A 19,818-nucleotide genomic window follows, 5' to 3' on the forward strand; every position below is an offset into this window, starting at 1 on the left:
CCTTAAAAGTCAAGGCCACTCAGTCAAAACTGGGGGCTGTTTTTGTAATATATCTATAGTGAAAACTGGTTAACACTCTAGTAGTCACAATTTAATCCAATCTTCATGCAACTTGGTCAGAACATTTGACCTAATGATATCTGGGTTGAGTTTGAAACTGTTTCATGTGAGGTTAAACAAACTATGTCACTTGGTAAAATTAAAGAAAAGAGCTTGTTAACACTCAAGAAGTCACATTTAAAATCAAATTTACCTTTAAACTTGGTCAAAACATAAATTGTGTGCTAATATATTATCCTAGTTCAAAATGGTTGTAGTTGACAACCATTGCCACCAGGAGGGGCAGTTTTCATAAATAAGGCTATAATGAACCTTTGTTCATTTGGGTCTCAGGTGAGCGCTTTAGGGCCCATGTCAATATTATTTGATGATTTTTATTTTATGCAAGGGCAGTTAGGTAAACAAAGCGCGAATTCGAACATGAGATTATGTTTTTTGTTTTGCAATTTCGCATCAAAAATCACACATCCTCTTATCGTGATTTTGGTTCTTTGAATGTTGTTTTATTCTTGTGCTTATAACCCAGAACTGGACGGGCGAAACAACAGTAGAACTAACAAAATAATAAAATTACGTGAACACATTGATGGTAAAAAGAAGGGAAAAATGTTTTAATTAGTTTAATATCATGTATTATGTGATTTAATATTTATAATGACATAATTTTGTATCTTGAACCTGTTTTCATAGACTTTTATAAAAATCTTTGAAATAGACCCGATATTGAATTTTTCTAAGTTTTCTTTTTCTATGTTCAATTATTTATTGCCGTGTTAAAAGATGCAAACTACTGAATATGAGTCATGTGTATATGTGATAAAGCATTTACGCATGATGTCCGAATTCAATTAATTGATTTATATAAATCAACTAACGAGGTTTGTTAAATGTAACGTCCCGCTTTAATGCTTTGTTTAGAAGTAATGCTGTTTAAATAGGTCTGTAAGTACGTTTCGTTAACATTGTTTTTCTCAGCAACTATTTCAGCAATGAACTAATACTGGATGTTTTGGTGTCGAAAGAATACAAGTATATTGCCGCCATGTTTTTGCGTATTTCAGCATATTTTTAGATTCTGTGTATCATATTTGCGATATATATCAGAAATGCAATTCTTTTGACTGAAATCCATCTTATTATGACACAATATATTCAATTTAACTAACCTAAGAAATGTTTACTTATCGTAGCGTTACTGTATTGCGCTCCATTATTGTTATATGTATACGGATGCGAAAGCAAACTTATCAAATATGCATTCACTACGATATAGTCCGCGAAAGGATACAATAATCCTTTTTGCAGTTTTGCCGGTACTTTACCCCGCTAAATGGAAGGCCATGCCTTTTTGGCTTTTTTCTCAAATCATAAAGGACCAGTTATTCAATAAAAATTATAATTACAATTATAATTACACGTGTACTAACTAACAATTGAACACATGAAACAACGTTCCCGAAGTGGTTGCCTCTATTTTGAAAGTAGCGCCTACCATCTAGCACAGAGCATAAGCACACAGGTTGATTGAAAAGCGACACATATGACGACAGTGAAAGTTTATTGTCAAACTATAACAATATTTTGAATTAATATACATAATGTACATATATGTATTCATGAATTCACAAGAAGCATGTCAAAACGACGCCGTATTAAACGCCTTCGTGAAGAACAACCCCTTCGAACTTCATTTCATGTCTAACGGAGGCTCCAACTATTTTTTTTAAATTATTATTATAGTCAGTGAGTTTGTTCTTATTCTTCACTTTATATTGATGGATACGTTTCTGATCAAATAATAGTTTGAAAACTTGAATATTCGTTGTGTTAAATTTGTAAAATGAACAAGAAAATGTAACAACTCCGGTGTAACGATTAGAAAAAAGGGAAATGTATATTCAGTCATCGAAATAAAGCATAATTTATACAGCAGCATTCGCCCAATATTATATATTAGCAGCCGAAGTTTGAAAGGGGTACATTGGAGTCACGTTGTCCATCGATCAGTTGGTTGGTAAGTTTGTTGGTTTGTCGCATACAATGTTTAAAGTTTGTGGAGAGAACTTCTTGTACATTTCTTCAGCGATTCAATTGAACTTGAAATATGCCATCTACCTGAAATGCTCATGTGCAAGGCACATGTCTCTTTCCCAGTAATCCACAAGGCCCTTAGCAATGAGCCATTGAACTATGCACAATTTATTTCAGAAGCATATACTTTTTAAAGTTTGTGAACCGAACTACAGGCAATAAAGTAACAAAATGAGAAATATTCGAAGTAGGTTTAGACATTTTTAGAATTTATAATACTGATCATTTTTTCTCCATGGAAAGTATTGAAAACCAAAAATACACTTAAATCTTTATTTAGAATTAACAAATGATTATACAATGTATATTTATTAAATATATCAAACAATTGCATCTTTAACGAATGCTTAAACTTTTATCGTTCATGGACGATATTTATTTTTTAGTATTGACTTTTTTGACTATTTGAGTTTGAACCGTTGATGGCCACTGTTTTGTAATATACAAAAAGAAATCGATAAAATCTGAAATTTTTTGCGAATACATTAAATCAATGAAAAACAATCACACATATTTTTTATTTTGTGACCGAACTTTGAACAATATGAGACAACATGTTTGTAGTAAAAAACACACAACCAACAATGACAGTTTACGATATCTTCTTGTATTTATATTGTGCTTTTTTAATATACTATTTTGTATAAACTCTTTGGATGGTTGTTTCTCGACTTATAAATCACTAGATATTCCATTAACAGTTTTACATCACAGGCATTATGCAATCATCATATCTACACCCCATCATTGCATGATGTAATAGTCATAATATCTACACCCCATCATTGCATGATGTAATAGTCATAATATCTACACCCCATCATTGCATGATGTAATAGTCATAATATCTACACCCCATCATTGCATGATGTAATAGTCATAATATCTACACCCCATCATTGCATGATGTAATAGTCATAATATCTACACCCCATCATTGCATGATGTAATAGTCATAATATCTACACCCCATCATTGCATGATGTAATAGTCATAATATCTACACCCCATCATTGCATGATGTAATAGTCATAATATCTACACCCCAGCATTGCATGATGTAATAGTCATAATATCTACACCCCATCATTGCATGATGTAATAGTCATAATAACTGCAATTCGTCGATTTTGGTATATAATCATCATGTCTATCCTTTTAATGATCTAAGGCAATGAATTATAACGGTTGAATGTGATATACTGGCCCCTGGCCCATGACACGACGTACAAAGTTTTTATACAAAAGCAATTTTTGTGAGCACGTGAAAACAACATAAACATGACTCTGTCTAAGTATAAACATGGTATTTAGATACAGTAGTAGTTAGTATGTAACCAACGCTAACACATACAGCCGTGTTAATAACTAATAGCTAATAACCCTATTTTCTACGTTTAGCCAACACAATACATATATGGTATTATATACTTCTTATAAGATTCTTTATGACCAATTCTCAAAATATAAAATTTCATTTTAATATGGATTATTAATAATTTTTTGAGAACAAATGTCGATAATGAATAAAATATCCAAGGGTATACAAGCGTGAAAGGAAATTGCGTTTCGATTGTTTTATATTACAAATTCTGCAAACAATGTCGTCAAATTTATTATTAAAAAACCAACGTCTCGCAATATAGAGATCATGGTGAGATCTTACTTGAGAGTAATAATAAAAATGTCTGTATTTTCGTATGTTTAAAATATCAAGGTATATTTCGTGACCATGACTTGATTTGACTTGAATGTACACATTTAGTTCCCATGAATTGTCTTAAGTTGCTCTTCACGCTTGAATGTATTGGTCTCTAAGTCAACTTGGGAGATCATCTATTGAAATTGTAATACAGTTTTGCTCTACACAGTAGTTATTTCAAATGTTAACAAATCCATCTTTAATAAAAAAACAGTTTGATGTCCATTGTCAATTTACTTCTACATGATCATTTGTATGTTGCAAGTAATTCTAACATTTTTTTTACGTATCTAGAGTGTGTCATAGTGAATTTCTTTTCCCAATATTTGACATATGTTATTTATGCTTTGATACAAAACAGAAAATAATCCCAGAGCGTGAAGGCAGGGTGTTCTGACACTTTAATATGCGTTTCTTTTACGGGCTTGACGTTGCATTTCTTCTATACAGACCAAAAGTTTAAATCCCCACAATCGACACGCGAAAGGCCAAGTTGTCATTCCTTTGGAAGCATCATAATATTTTACATATAATCGTTAACGCCATTGTACAATCTTCAATCATTTATAAAATGTTAAACAAGGCCGGCTGGCTAGGTTCACATCAATCTTTGAGGTTTGGAGAGGGTAAGTATGCCCCAAACATGCATATGGTCTATACAAATTATTTTAACTTATTATTGAACTAAAGCAATTAATTTAAAAGAACATAATCGCCATGCAAAGTTAACCATGGCGTATTATTGGTAAATCAGTCGCTTATCGTCAATAAAAAGTGATGAAATATAAATGAAATTGAATGAATGGAATTAAACATGTGTCATGTCTGCGTTCCAATCAATTTATCAGGACATAATGCAATTGTACTTAGTACATAGATTTGTATCCATCATTATATAATCATTGCATAATTATACTGACATAACATACACATCGAGTCTTGCTTTTTTACACTCTTCATGTTAAGTCCTATTAATAACATTTACAAAAATTTTTAACATGCATAATATCGCAGTCCGTTCATAATGCCTATGCATCCGGTAATAAACAATACTCGAATTCATTAATTATTGTATCCGAAGACATCGCGAAAGTTAATATGAGCTTAACATAAGTGTTGTTGGCATATTTCGACTTTAGTGAGACACTAACTGTCTACAGTACTATTTTTTTTAGGTAAAATGTATAGCAATGTGTTCAGGGTCTGTCGGACATTTTCAAACGGTTACAGAAATGTCTGACAGTCTGAATCGTTTCGCGATGTCTGTACCTGGCTTAAAACATTTCTCGTAACGCAATAACTTAAACTCAAGTTTTTGCTGTTTCACCAAATAAATCAAGTTTGAATTTGATATTTACAAGCGAAGTACATACAATAAATGGAAAAAAACTGTTCCACCTGTAATTACTACAATAAAAGCATTTTAAAGAACTTTGTAACACAATAATATATTTTATTATGCACGCGCACACACTGTAACCAAATTGGATTCAATTGCCGATTACAATTTGTTATTCGACTCTTAAATGGTTCAAATTTTATGCTTATGATATCAGGTGAAGAACACAATAACTGTACAAGCGTTGTTGAAAAACATCCCTTTAAGCTTATTCAAACAAGAGATGCGTTTGTGAAACACAATATGCCCCCTACTGCGCCGCTTTTACGCCATATATTTGACCTTTGACCTTGAAGGATGACATTGACCTTTCACCACTCAAATGCATGAGATACACATTCATGCCAAATATCAAGTTGCTATCTTCAATATTGCAAAAGTTATGACCAAGGTTAAAGTTTTGTGACAGACACACAGGCACACAGATACAATGACAGACAGACAGGCCAAAAACAATATACCCCCGATCATTCGATCCGGGGGCATGAAAGGAAAATTAATTAGGTTACATTGTACAGTACGTTAAAAAGTACATACTCTTGCACAAAATAACCCACATACAAAGCAACTAAGGTACGCAACATTGAATTCTATGTATGAATGTGCCCAGGTGCATACCTAGAAGGCTTGCGGTCATTCACTTACAATTGTTAACTTGAAAAAAAACACAACCATTAAGCGCACATACATTTTGGTGAAATTCAAACATGTAAAGTCATGGGGCAAAACGTCATGAGTTGAGACGCGATTCTACTTGTATTCTACTAGATATTCTGCGTAGACCTGTGAGTCATTGAAGATAATGAATATTGAAGGTTTATTAACATTGTCAACCGCACTGTCGAACAAAACTGGCATACCATTGACATTAGTCTTCTCGGAAAGGCAGCTCATTTCCTTCTTTCCTTGTTTGTATTGGCCTGTCAATACCTTATTAAGAAACATTCTACAGATTCCATTTGCGTCAGGTTTGGCATAGGCGTTTGAGTATTTTGAGGGCGTTGCAAAATAAGCTCCATCTCCATATGCCGTTCCTGTGGAAATGATCAAATTGCGACGTTTCAATAACGCGCCAGCTATGACATGAAATAACGTATAATTACAAATAAAATTCCCATGTAAAATATTCACAATAAATAAAACGATCGTAAATAACGTATTTCAGATTCTCGGCCGCTGATTTAAATAATAATTTTCTAAATAAAAAAAGCATTTATTTTAAAACTTAAAAAAAAAACAAACGTTTTTCGCAGTTAAACTACGTGTGTTGGAATTACGTTTTTATTTTCGATTCATTCAAAATTAAACATCATTACCATGTGCGCCATAGAATCTGCGATTATATCCACCTTTAACGATCAATATTGTCCCGCTGTCTGTACCATGCCACAGTGACCTCTCATTCTGTATTCCTCTCGGATTTTGTGACTCAATGTGTTGCTTCTTAGCTTGATATATCATCCACATGTACCTGTGCTCCAACCGATATATCTAAAGGAGAACGTCTATTGTAACAATTCAGTTCATTTTTTTTTTAAATTCAGAAATATTGTGTTATGGTTACGCGTAGAACTTAATGAAGATATATGCCTTCATACGATTGTCACTAGGTCTGCATGCTTGAAATGTTCAAGGTGATCAGAATTGTAATATGAAACCTGAAAGCAATTCTCTGGCCTCTCTTAAAGATAGTAGAACAGCTCGAATAAAAGGAGTCAAGAAAGGATATTCCGACCGATAACTGCAAACAAATACTAAACATTCTTTAAAATTTTTATGGCTGTTACTTGGATTCTATGGCTACGAAACCAGTATACTATGTATCTTAACGATATTAAGGACCACTTTATTCTAAACAAATCTGAAGGCATTGATATTGGCATGTTAAAATTATTTTTATTGTTGTATGCTGACGACATTGTTCTCTTTGCAAAATCGGAAGCTGGTTCACAACATGGATTAGATTTGTTAGATGAGTATTGTGCAAAATGGAAACTCTGTGTTAATATCAATAAAACAAAGATAATGGTTTATATATCAAGGAAATGAGCTAGAAATTGTAAATAAATTTACATATCTTGGAATTGTATTCACAACGGTGGATCTTTTTCAACAACATATTATGCTCTTTCAGGGCTGGCCCTGAAAACACTTTTTAAGTTAAAATCAAATTTGATAAAATGTACCAATATTTCAGTCAGCCATAGTTTCGAATTATTCGATAAGCTTATTAGACAAATATTAAGTTATGGCTGTGAAGTTTGGGTATTAAACAATAGCATCCAAATTGAAAGAATACTATTCTCTTTGCGCCTTATTTTGTCATGCTTGATAATTGTATTGTAGATCGTCAAGTTTATGTCTTCGTTAAGTGCTTGATTGATATAATCTACAATCTGAAGTCTGCAGTACAAAAACTGTTTCCAATATAAAAGGGCATTGTCATCACTGGCTAGGGTTAGCGGCGTTAATCCAATAATGTTTAACGTAAATAATGTACGTATGGCATTCAAAATTAAAGCATATATTCATGCCACAAATTCTCGATTGTCGATGGATGTTCACTATGTTCTTGAACTTTACATATTTTCGATTGTTAACATAATCAATTAATTTTGCTGACAGCAAGAAATCGAAGATGAATGTAGCCCCGGTGACAAAAACGATAGCGACGAACGATTTAAGGAACAAGGAAAACCCGTATATGACGGTAAGTTTTTCCTTATGATCATTTTTGCATGCTATTATACTTGATAATTTTTGTTGAAAAATGAATAAATTTTATATTTAAGACGGCTTACCGTATGAAATACATAAAATCACCATATTTTTTGTTTAAATGATGTGTATCTTATTGTTGTTTTACGTATATTACCTTTAATTATTTTCCATAAGGTGCTGGGGTTTACATCTTTGTTATTTTGAACTATATTGGTTATTTCCTGTTTTATTTACGTTTGGTATTGTGTATCTAATAGGATGCTATTATTAAGTTTAAAATATCCTGTGCCTCTTTCAGGTTAATGAGTAAAAACTTCAGACTAGTTTGTTATAATGTTAAACCATTTTCCTGTTGCATTAAATTTGCGGTCAGCAAAGTTACATTTAAAGAAGCAAAGCTGCTAAAATGTACATGAACAACTAGAAATGATTCAGCGGAAATTATTGAATCAAAATTTGTCCATCTTGAGTTGCTGCGATTGTCAAAAAATACAGTAGAATTTCGATATGTCTAAATTCAATAAACAAGAAACATACTTCGAGATAACATGTTATCCGGTTTCTAACATGAGCACGCCCAGTGGGTATAGCTTCATACAGGTTAAAATCAATGCTGAAATCTAATTGGTGAGCTTCTAGCTTTGATTTCAACCCGTGTTAAGCAGTCTCTTAACTTTGATATTAAATATATTGTTAATGAAGGAGTATGCAGAACTGTATTAGATAGAAGATTGATTGTTTCAAACTCAAGTTAAAAAAAAACACATATATAAAATAAGTATCATTCATCAGATGTGGGATAGACCATTAAATTAAATTAAATTAATCGCCCCATTGGTGCAAAAAGGTACCATGTGCCTTTTAAATTTCAATGATACCGTTTTACACCAAGAGGACCATTTGTGCAGACTGCACAGGCTAATCTGGGACGACACTTTATGCACATGCATTATGCCCAGTTTTCACAGAACACGGCCCATTTAATAAAATTTGATAAGATTCAACATGTTTTGCCATAACTGCAGTGAAGGACTTGCATTAACTGTATTGAGTGTCATTAAGAATGAGAGGTGGTGACATTAATGATATTGTAACATTCGCTATATTAGTTTGGGCATTATTTTCTAAAGGTTTATTTTGAGGAAATATTTAGGAAATATGTCATCAAATGCATTAATTGTATGCATTCATAAGCGTATTTTGATACTCATGTAGAATTGAGATCAGTGGCGTTGTTTTCTTCCTTGATTGCAATCAAAACGAAGACATGTTTTGCATGTTTGCTCGCTACTGCCTTTGTTTAAAAACACGATAAAACTGCAGACGCGAACCGCTTTGATACATTTCAAAACCACTCTAAAAATAAAAAGAACAGATATTGATATTATAGAAGGAATAAAATGTGTATACATGGTTCTGCAATCATTTCGAATAATTGAATTTATTGTTTGGAATAAACATTTTGTTAACTACATTTCACAAAAGACAATGCAAAAATGATACATCTGAAACAGATTTGTTTGCATATATATTAACCGTTTTATACGCACAATCATTAAAGGACATGCACAGAATACAAAAACATTCATCGAAATTGTATGTAAACTAGAAATCAAACGACATGGAGATACGGTTAAAATCGTTTCAACTGTACGGTTAGAATTATAATTCTAGTTACAATCACTAGATTGTCATTTTTTAAATTTTATAATTTCAGAAGTAAATGCTTTAGTAATAGATTTTTCTTTATACGATATGCTTATACGTATGTGCTTTATATTGACCAAAGAACCTGCATGACAATGTTCATGTCAATGATCGATTGGGAAAGTTCTTCTCAAAATACTTTTACAATGTTTTAAATGAACAACAAGGTGCAATATATACAGTTAAATAACGAAGTAGTTTAACACTTTATTCACCCTTTTGTAATAATTACACGCATGCGGCTTTGGTTGCCGAATATAATTGACCAGTCGCCAAATTATCGATCGCTCCGCCCACATAGTCACGTGGTCTAGTGATTAGAAAACTCCGACAAGCAGATCGCAATTATAGCGGATTACGTGAGGGAAATTCTATATCTGTAATGATGTATTATGCTCTTTTCTATAAAATAAATTATTACAGCCGCACACTAAACTAAACTGCTTTGTAAAACGTTAATACAATTATAAAAACTTTAGAGAGAAATGGCGTAATCAAAATAAATGAGTTAACGGCAGACTGACTTTCAGAAACGTTTCTTATACATATTATATAGGGAGGTGATGAAAAATCCGTCGTAAAAATGAGCATTTATTTCATATTGATTTTGAACTTGTATTCAACCGTCTGACAGTGAACCCGGTGGCTATTCATATATAATTTTGAAAATATTTTTATTAAATTCAAATGACATATCCATATCATGATGGGTTTTTTGTTTATTAAAAATGTTTAGATATGTTTTATTGTGTTATTTTTAAAAAGACACCGATTTTGTTTATTTAGATATAAATTAAATTTTTATTGTAACCATAATTTAATACAGGCCTGATTTCGTGGTTTCATTAACAGATAGTCTAATATGCATTTTATTACATTTATGTTTAATGCGAACCTGTTACATATCACTCTCAAAAAATGAAATGTTGGTATTACGGTGCTGTTCACGAACAGTCGAATTGAATTTTAGCATAGTCTAATATGCATTTTATTACATTTATGTTTAATGCGAACCTGTTACATTTCACTATCAAAAAATGAAATGTTGGTATTACGGTGCTGTTCAAGAACATTCGAATTGAATACATTTAGCATATTATGCATTTGCTTATTTATAACAAGATGGCCCTTATATGTTAATTGCAATTTTCACATTTCTCCAGTGACAATGTATGTTGTATTAGAAATGTTGTTGTTGTAATATAAGCCGTACATTTTACACTTGAAGTCGCTTTAAGCTGGCTGAGCCGCGTTGAAATCACCTTTTTGTTGTTTTTACTTTAGTTAAAACAATATTTAAGTTAACAATTTATAATGATTTCCCTTGTTTATGATCCACAGAAAAAAATATATAATTGGAAATCATTTAAGTAATTAAATAGTTTTCTTTTCTTGTGTACAGTACCTAACAATGCCTTAATGTTCCTTCATTCTGAGATCCACGCAACATACTGTTATTTATTAATCATCGACAATTACGCTGAGATTAATAAGCACGTGTGGCAATTATTATGTTGCCCAAACTGCTTAAAATATTGTGCATCAAACGGTATAACACGTTTTATAGAACACACACCTGGTGTGGTTAAACTATTTATTGTGTTTGTTTTCTCATTACTCGTTCATATGTTCAAGAAAAAAAGATAAAATAATAACCTTTTATAAAGTATGTATAGCACATACAATTTTGAATAATGATCGATCAGTAATGATCATGCATTTGATATAAAATATGTGTAAACTCTTAAAAATTACGTTCATTCCATATGTACAACACGCTTTGTTTGTCGGACAAAATGGCGGCCAGATAAGCGTTGCTGAGGGGTGTGTGAAAAATCAATATCTGATTGGCTGATCGACAAAATGTGGGCGGAGTTGGCGACTGGTCAATTACTTGGATATTTATTATGTACAAAAATGAATATGGTACGTCTTATCGTTCGAACTCGGAAAAAAATCAGTCATAATTTGAAGTTCATACAGACATTTGATCTCCAAGACATGTTATACCAAAAGGAATTATAATTATACAACCGAAAAGTCAGTTTAAGAAAATAATTCACAACACAAACCCGTAAAACTGTTGTTAAATAACAAAAACGCGTATCGCTTAGAATAATTCCATCTATGAACCTTCCTTGAACACTTTATTAACTAAAATGACTGAACTCAGTACAATGTTATTCAATGTTTCCTAAGGGTATATCTTGAATAATTCATACTGTCTGATTTCTTACATAACAGAGATGGGAGTAAGATAACGACGTAGTTTTTATTGGATATTCAATATTTTAAATTTGATGATTTTATACCTCGTTAAAGAGTATTTTAAAGAGTGTCAGTGTTTCATAATAAAAGCATAAATTTCGTGTTTGTGAAAATTAAATCGTAACATTACAACCTATGTGTGTACATAAATTATTAATGTATCCAAAACGTATTTTTTAACTGGCATTCAGTCTCGCAATATTGATAAAATATATTTACGAAATTTCCGGTTTTACTGTTGATGACCAACAGTTTCAATTGAGATAATGCGTAAATTGTTTGAGAAAATCGAAAGAATTTGTCAACAGATTTACCTCATATAAATCAAGATGATATCAACGAACAAACATTATCAGATGATATTAAATAACAGGTAACTTAGATGTTTTCCCGTCATAACATCCAAACACAGACAAATCTATATACATTCGTATAAGATGTTTGATATAAACTCACGAAGTTAAACATTAGAATATTTATTGACGATTTACTACCAAGTAGCCATTAATCACTCTTTATTAGAGTATTTATGCAGCATTACACCGACAGTATAATGCAAAATGATATTCATAAACAACTATTTTATCATAAGCTTTTTGTTTAAAAGTTGAGTCCAACATTTGAAATATGCGTAACTGGAGTGGATGCGGATGCAGAGGTGTCTTGAGGTTTCACTTGCACGATCTTCTTCACAATGACGATGGCAACAATCGGAGCCACAACCGCCAGGGCACACAGCACGGCTATCATTCCCCAGAAAAGCGGAGTATGCTTGAATCATATAGATGCAAATATAAACATATAAAGAAGATATACAGAACAATCAAGATTTTAAGTGGAATTTTAAAATGCGCTATTTATTAGGCACAAGGTGGTAGAAAAAGTAGCACATATATCTGAAATGTATCGACTTCTACAAACACTAACTAACCGACCTGTAAGCGCTTTAAAATAACCTTTTTAAAACACGAGTTTAAATGTCCAACATTAAGTCCTTTTTTGAAGTATGCTCAAACTTGGAAAAATGGTCATACCTGATCAAAAGAATCCTCAGGTAAGATAGTTGATGATTGTTTCAATGTTAAAGCAGGTGTTGTGACAGTTGCAGATATGCTGGTCAAAGAGGCCATGAAAAGTGCGGACGAAGTTGTCAGAGGTTTGGTTGGCGCCGAAGTTGTTGTCTCTGATATCGTTGCTGCTGGTTTGCTTATTGTCGTTACTGTTGTTTGCGATCTAATTGCTGATCTGCTTGAAGCTAATGTCACTTTTTGTGATGAAGTGATTGACTTGCTTACATACGAAGTAGTTGCCTGTGAGGCTGTAAGTGTTGACATGCTTGTAGACGATGTCATTGTTTGTGTTATGTTTTGTACATTTGTTGAAGACACTATTGTAGACTATGCCGTTGTCGTAACTGATTTGTGGGTAAAAACTGTTGTTTGTTTTGTTTGCACTTAAACATAGAAACACATACATATCAAAATAGTCTAAACACATATACAGTTAAAATAATGATAGTATATTTATAATAAAGTTGTATCTACATGAGCCGATGAGTTACCAGTATGATTTGAAGTGCTATTGTTATATGCGGCTGTGCTTTATGCGTTATGTAGTCACTAATGTTTTAACGGGAACAGAAATGACAGGTTAATTATAACGAATTATGTAAATACATTCAGAATGCCTTTTATAGAAATAATCGAAACTTCTGATCCGTAACGGATTTAAGTACATATGTAAAGGCACATTTCTACTTACAGCTTATTTAACAAAGATGACCGGAAAAGTTTACTGGACAGATACACTGGAATAATCCTGGTTGATCCAGGCACGTGCCCCTATTCTGGCACGGTTCGGAGGTGCAGGCAGTGATACGATTCTCCCAGTGAACGCCTGTGTACTCTTAGATAAGAATAAAATAGCAAATAGCTATACTTCAGATAAACTGGAGAAAACAATTCATGCATATTTCTCATTTTTTCCTTTATTATAACCAAAGATACAATGTGTTTGGTATGGTAAAATGCATAATTAAATATCCGTATGTTATGCTAAATAGGGAATTATTATTGACGGATATCCTTATATCGATACTTTTGTTGGTTTACGAAATGCGCAGCACTACTGAAAATATGTATTGTCTCGATTTACATCGATTGCAAAACACCATATCACACCGACATAAAAGAAATAGACTTATTTATCACACCACCGCATTGATATCTGCTTGATATAACGTTGCCTGATATATTTATTTATATCATGGTCAACAGGAATTTCTTATATCAGTCATGTGTGAAGGATGGTCATATTACTCGGAATCAACTAAAAAGTAATCATTTTTAGTTATATCGAATCAGATTCAACAAAACAAACAATTTGATACCAAGATGTAATATATTTTAAACACAAAATGGAACACAAACAGCAAAAAAACATATTTTACAAATATTAGGCGCGCGTGCTCATGACGTCATTTTAAATACGTCAAATGACAAAAGTCATATTCTTGCCCGCTAACACTGCAGTCTTTTTTAGTGATTTTTTTCATTATTTCTTTACAAACGGGTGCGTAGAGGTATGGTTAACAGAAAAACAGGTCACTGCCTGATCTTTATGTAATATATCAGGCTCGGCACGAAAAAATAACGGCTCGGCAAGCCACGCAGTTATATTATTCTAAGCCTTGCCTGATATATTACAAAAAGATCAGACAGTAACCTGTTATTCTCTATATAAAGGTTGGAAAAATACAAGTGGCAAAGCATTCTTACGTTGTTATTACACAAAAGATTTAACTAAAAGCGCTCTTATGTCATCAAGATGTATTTACCTCTGTCACATGTGCAAGTGAAGGATCCATTCGAAGGAAAGCAAGTTCCATTGTTCAAACACGGAGCATCTTGGCACTGTATTGCTGGAATTATGTGGTTCAATATTTTATATTTAGATAATTTGAAAGAACCCAGATTGGAACAGTGATATCGATAGGAAGACAGTTTGTGCGCATTTGCTCATTTCGTGGCAATATAACATTGTATAATACGTTCAATTATCACAATACAAAAATAATGACAGGCGTGATTGATTTCTCGTTATCACTGTTTACGATTAAAGTTAAAATACCCATAACAAAACATTTTATTTGCTTTGGATATGCACATATGTTTGACAATAACGTGTCTGTTTTAAGGACACACTGAACGGCCACCGGAAAAACTTTGCGAAACCGAAATTTCGCAAACTTAAGTACCCTTTTTCTTGAAGGTTTTCTTATTTGTAAGTATAAGATAAAAGTCTAACTTGTGATTAATAATTGGTTATTTTTGCTTGTTAAATGCGTTTTCTTCACTATGAACTTTATTTGCAAAGTTGGGGTTACCATGGGATTTTTGTATATTCCCATGGGATTTTTCATTATCCCATGGGAATTTTGGTTTCTCTCATGGGATTTTTCTCCAGCTTTTTTTATGGGAGAAAAAATCCCATGGGATTTTCAAAAACATAAAACACGTTCGTTTGTGCTTAGTTATCGATTTTAAGCATAGTTAAAGCATTTGTGCTTATTTTCGTTCAATTTACTTTGATAGAAAAAAAATCCCATTTTTGTATGGGAAAAAAAAATCCCATGGGATTTTTTTTCTGATTTTTAGAGATTTATTCATGTAACCTTCAGAAACACTACCTTTTAACAAATAATGAGCATTTCTCGCGATTTCAACGCGATAAATCGTGTTTAAAAAATTTTTTTTTATCCCATGGGATTTTTTTCCAATGGGATTTTTTTAAAGGTATAAGTTTCTATATCTTATCCGAATGGTGAGTATAAGAGCAATTTACCAGTACAAATAAATCTCACTTGTGAAGAGAACGCTACCGTACTATAAAATAATCTTGATAATAAGTCATATCATTTCTCGACAGAAAATGAAAACAGTATCCATATTGATGTCAGCAATGTCCCCTGCTATGATAAATATTCACAAAATGAAAAACCTTGACAATAATTCCGTGTCGAATACGCATTAGATTATAGCAATCAAATTCATATAAGCATTGATAAGATAATATGCGAAAATGGGTCTTATGTCAAAAACGGCCAGCGTAGCTCCATTCCATAATGTCCGGTATTAAGTCACGTCAAGTTTCGTGGTCGAATTATAGCATAATAATCATTTTCACATTACGCGAATCATATGAGTTTCCCTACATATATTGTGTTAAAATTTATGTTACACTAATGTGCGATGATGAAAAGGGGATTTCGGTAATTCTACATTCGCCCGCCTAGTACCGAAATCCCCATATTTACGCCTTAAAGGGTCAATAGGTCATCGGTATGAATGGTTTTTGACTTCACATGAATGTTAAGGTGCAAAAAAATGATATTAATTTTAATTATTAAGCACTCTTGACAGCATTAAGTTGCCTCTCAGTGGGGATTTCGGTAATTCTACACTAGAACTTAAACGCGCGCCGGTACCGACATCCTGCTGTACAAACCTTCAAGTGTCAACAAAATTATTATAGTGTTTTTTTTTCATTAGCAACCAGTGACATGTATTATCTCCCATTCGGTTACTTCTTTTGGAAAATAATTAGCGGGAATTTCGGTACTGCTACATTCGTACGCCCAGAGCCGAAATCACCCATGTTTACGCCAATCCCCCATATTACGCCTTAAAGGGTCTATATGTCATTATGTTTGGGTTTTGGCTTTGCATTAATGTTGATTTGTACACAATCATATTAGTGTTAATCATTTAAACACTCTTATCAGAATATTTTTTCCATTATTAAATAGTTTATTAATGTGAAAAATGTGTAAACGAATGTAAAAAAGGTAAAATGTACATTTAAAACATTGGTTTCACAAAAGTATATGTAAATATAACATGACATAGTAATAATAAGTCTTCAGAAAGTATTTTCCAAACAAATCTGATGAAACAAATGATATCGTACTACCTTATTTACAATATGCTATACACTTTTGCAATTTAGTTATCAATGTTTGATCAAAGCATAAATCAGCATATGTTGCCTCTTAGCGGGAATTTCGGTAATTCTTAACAAGCACATAAACCCGCGCCGGTACCGAAATCCCCGCTGTACAAACCTTCAAGTGTAAAAAAATACTGATTTAGGTTTAAATAAAGGGAACAATAGTATTTTTGGCCACCAAAAAGCACTTCCGCGTCAACAAAACGATTGAAATTATGTCAGAAACCCAGCTTTTCGTTGTATATATTGCAATACACCATCGGCCGCCGAGAGCGGAATACTGCGCTTGGCCGCTAAACAATGTGGATTGCATCAAATTAAATGTCAATTTTCGATTTTATTACAAAATAAACACTGCCTTTTTATAAATATGTCAAGCACGTACACTTAACAAAAAAATCGATATATCTTTATGTAATGTAGAAAAGTAAAGCGCTTTATATATAACAATGTTTTATAATGTCTCTCTGGTTGAGAAAAAAAACATAACAAAACCATGTAGAACATATAATATGTTTTCATAATTAAAAATAAATATTTAATGATGCACGTGATGTTTTATAATTGATATAAGTTCACGTGTCATTGAACGAGTTAAGGGAGAGATGCAAATTAAATTACACATAATTAAAAACTGATACTATACTGTCAGCTTGATTTATAAATTGTGTTCCATCGCGCCAATATATTCATTGTTCCGTGAAATTGTGTATAAAAGCAAAACGATTGAAATTATGTCAGAAATCCTGCTTTTCACATGAAATGATCTTTAACACTTTATTTATTCCAATCAGGTAAATAACAAATACAATAATAGGGGAAGTCTATACTGTGTATTAGAAACTTGTTGTGGTGATCCCTATCTTATCCGCTCAATACACATCCACCTGGCTACTGTACAGAAAAAATTAGATTTACTTCCAAAATAACTGATTTCATTAATTGCTAACTTGTTGTCTACATTTTAAATTAACTACGATAATGGATCAACATCACCGTTGCACAATTATTAAGTTCACAGTAATCTGTACTTTAAATAGATAGCCTAATTAAAGACGGTGCTAATAAAGAACAAAGCGTGAACGTGGATATTAAGAAATTAGATCCTTTTTTGCATGACACTGGCAGTATATCATTTTATCTTATATAAATAAGCCACATTTAAGACATGGATAAAATTAAAATAAGACACATTTGCATCTTTCATTTCTTGAAAAAGAAATAAGCACGCAGTCACATCTAAATAAGATACATTGAAGACACAGAAAAAAATAAATAAGACACATTTGCATCTTTCACTAAATTTTCTTAAAAAAACATGTGAAACTGAAGAAAAACATTTATTACTGACACATTTTTCTAAAAGTCGACTGACAACTTAAGTTCAAAGAGGGATTTACAATTAAATAAGATCCATTTTCGCATGATGCTGGTTGTAGAGCAAGCAATACATTTCTTACTGACACATTATTCTAAAAGTCGACAGGCAACATAAATTCAAAGAGGTTACCACAATTTTATAAGATCAATTTTCGCATGATACTGGTTGTATAGCAAGTAGTCACATATTAATTACAGCTTGCATTAGTTGCAATAATTTTGTTAAGTGCGCGTGCTTCTGAACGTTGCGTTAAGCGAGAGTGTTGTCATTTTGTTAGTTTTATATTTTGGTATTATGTATGATTATTGCTTGTTTTGAATTTGAAATAAACGCTTTCTGGCAAATAAGCATCGTCTTAATTTTAATACAAATAATGAACATTTGACATACAAAATGTCCAATAACATACCGGCAATAACATTATATATATGTTAATTTCTTTGCATGTTTATACCGAAATTATAGCCGACATCGGCAGTTAGGGAAATTTTGTGACACACTTTAACACATCAAAAATGCATGATAGTTCTTTTTTCATATGATATTCCCCTGGTTGCTTACCGGTGTATTGGTGCAGTTGATAACCCCGCCGGGACTACAGTAGGGTGCTAATACACACGTGTATCGTGTTCAATACAATCGTCTTAATTTTAATACAAATAATGAACATTTGACATACAAAATGTCCAATAACATATCGGCATTAACATTATATATATGTTAATTTCTTTGCATGTTTATACCGAAATTATAGCCGACATCGGCAGTTAGGGAAATTTTGTGACACACTTTAACAAATCAAACATGCATGATAGTTCTTTTTTCATATGATATTCCCCTGGTTGCTTACCGGTGTATTGGTGCAGTTGATAACCCCGCCGGGACTACAGTAGGGTGCTAATACACACGTGTATCGTGTTTAATACCCGATCAATGCTACAACGTGTAAGAACGGGAATTTCGGTAATTCTACCTTTTTTAGCTTGCGCACCTCTAATGGGCACATATCCAAATATAATTTAATTAATTATTTTCCTAATCAGCATCATTTCACTAAACTACATGCAAATTTGTAGGTAGGCTTTCCATGCTTAAAAAAAATAAACCGATTTTTTCAAAACCACCCTCACGCTCGGCTTTTGTCCAGTTTATTTTCACCCCTGGGGTATATAAAAGTTCCATAATTCATTCACATTTCCAAATATGGGCATGCAGTTGGTGTGTACAGATGCAGTAAAGGTGTTTAAAGTTTAAACAAGATGAAATAAGTATTCTTTTACAGACATTTATTGTTTACAAATTTTAATCTATGGAATAGCGCCATGAAATGTAAGTGATTTCAGCCAAGTAAAAATTGGGTCGGTTAAAAACAAAGTGTCATAAAATTCAAAATAGTATCATTTAAGTTATATTTTAAACTAAGTTTTTATAGAAACACTATATACAGCAAAATACCAAAAAATAGACAGATTTACCGTTTAC

General features: G+C 32.4%; 2 protein-coding genes across 8 annotated transcripts in view; one reads left to right on the forward strand and one right to left on the reverse strand.

The window, feature by feature from the left end:
• LOC127836628 (transcriptional coactivator YAP1-like) overlaps positions 1–19,818 on the forward strand; it is a 205,999-nt gene that overhangs the window by 33,107 nt on the left and 153,074 nt on the right. The gene's annotated exons all lie outside the window — the stretch shown is intronic.
• On the reverse strand, positions 12,409–13,395 carry LOC127836633 (uncharacterized). Its single transcript, XM_052363314.1, has 2 exons — positions 12,983–13,395; positions 12,409–12,719 (listed from the first exon to the last, which is right to left on the reverse strand). Exons 1-2 carry the CDS (start codon positions 13,298–13,300, stop codon positions 12,549–12,551), a joined length of 489 nt encoding a protein of 162 aa, XP_052219274.1. The 5' UTR covers positions 13,301–13,395; the 3' UTR covers positions 12,409–12,548.

Source organism: Dreissena polymorpha, chromosome 6 (assembly GCF_020536995.1).
Source record: "Dreissena polymorpha isolate Duluth1 chromosome 6, UMN_Dpol_1.0, whole genome shotgun sequence".
Taxonomy (NCBI): Eukaryota; Metazoa; Mollusca; class Bivalvia; order Myida; family Dreissenidae; genus Dreissena; species Dreissena polymorpha.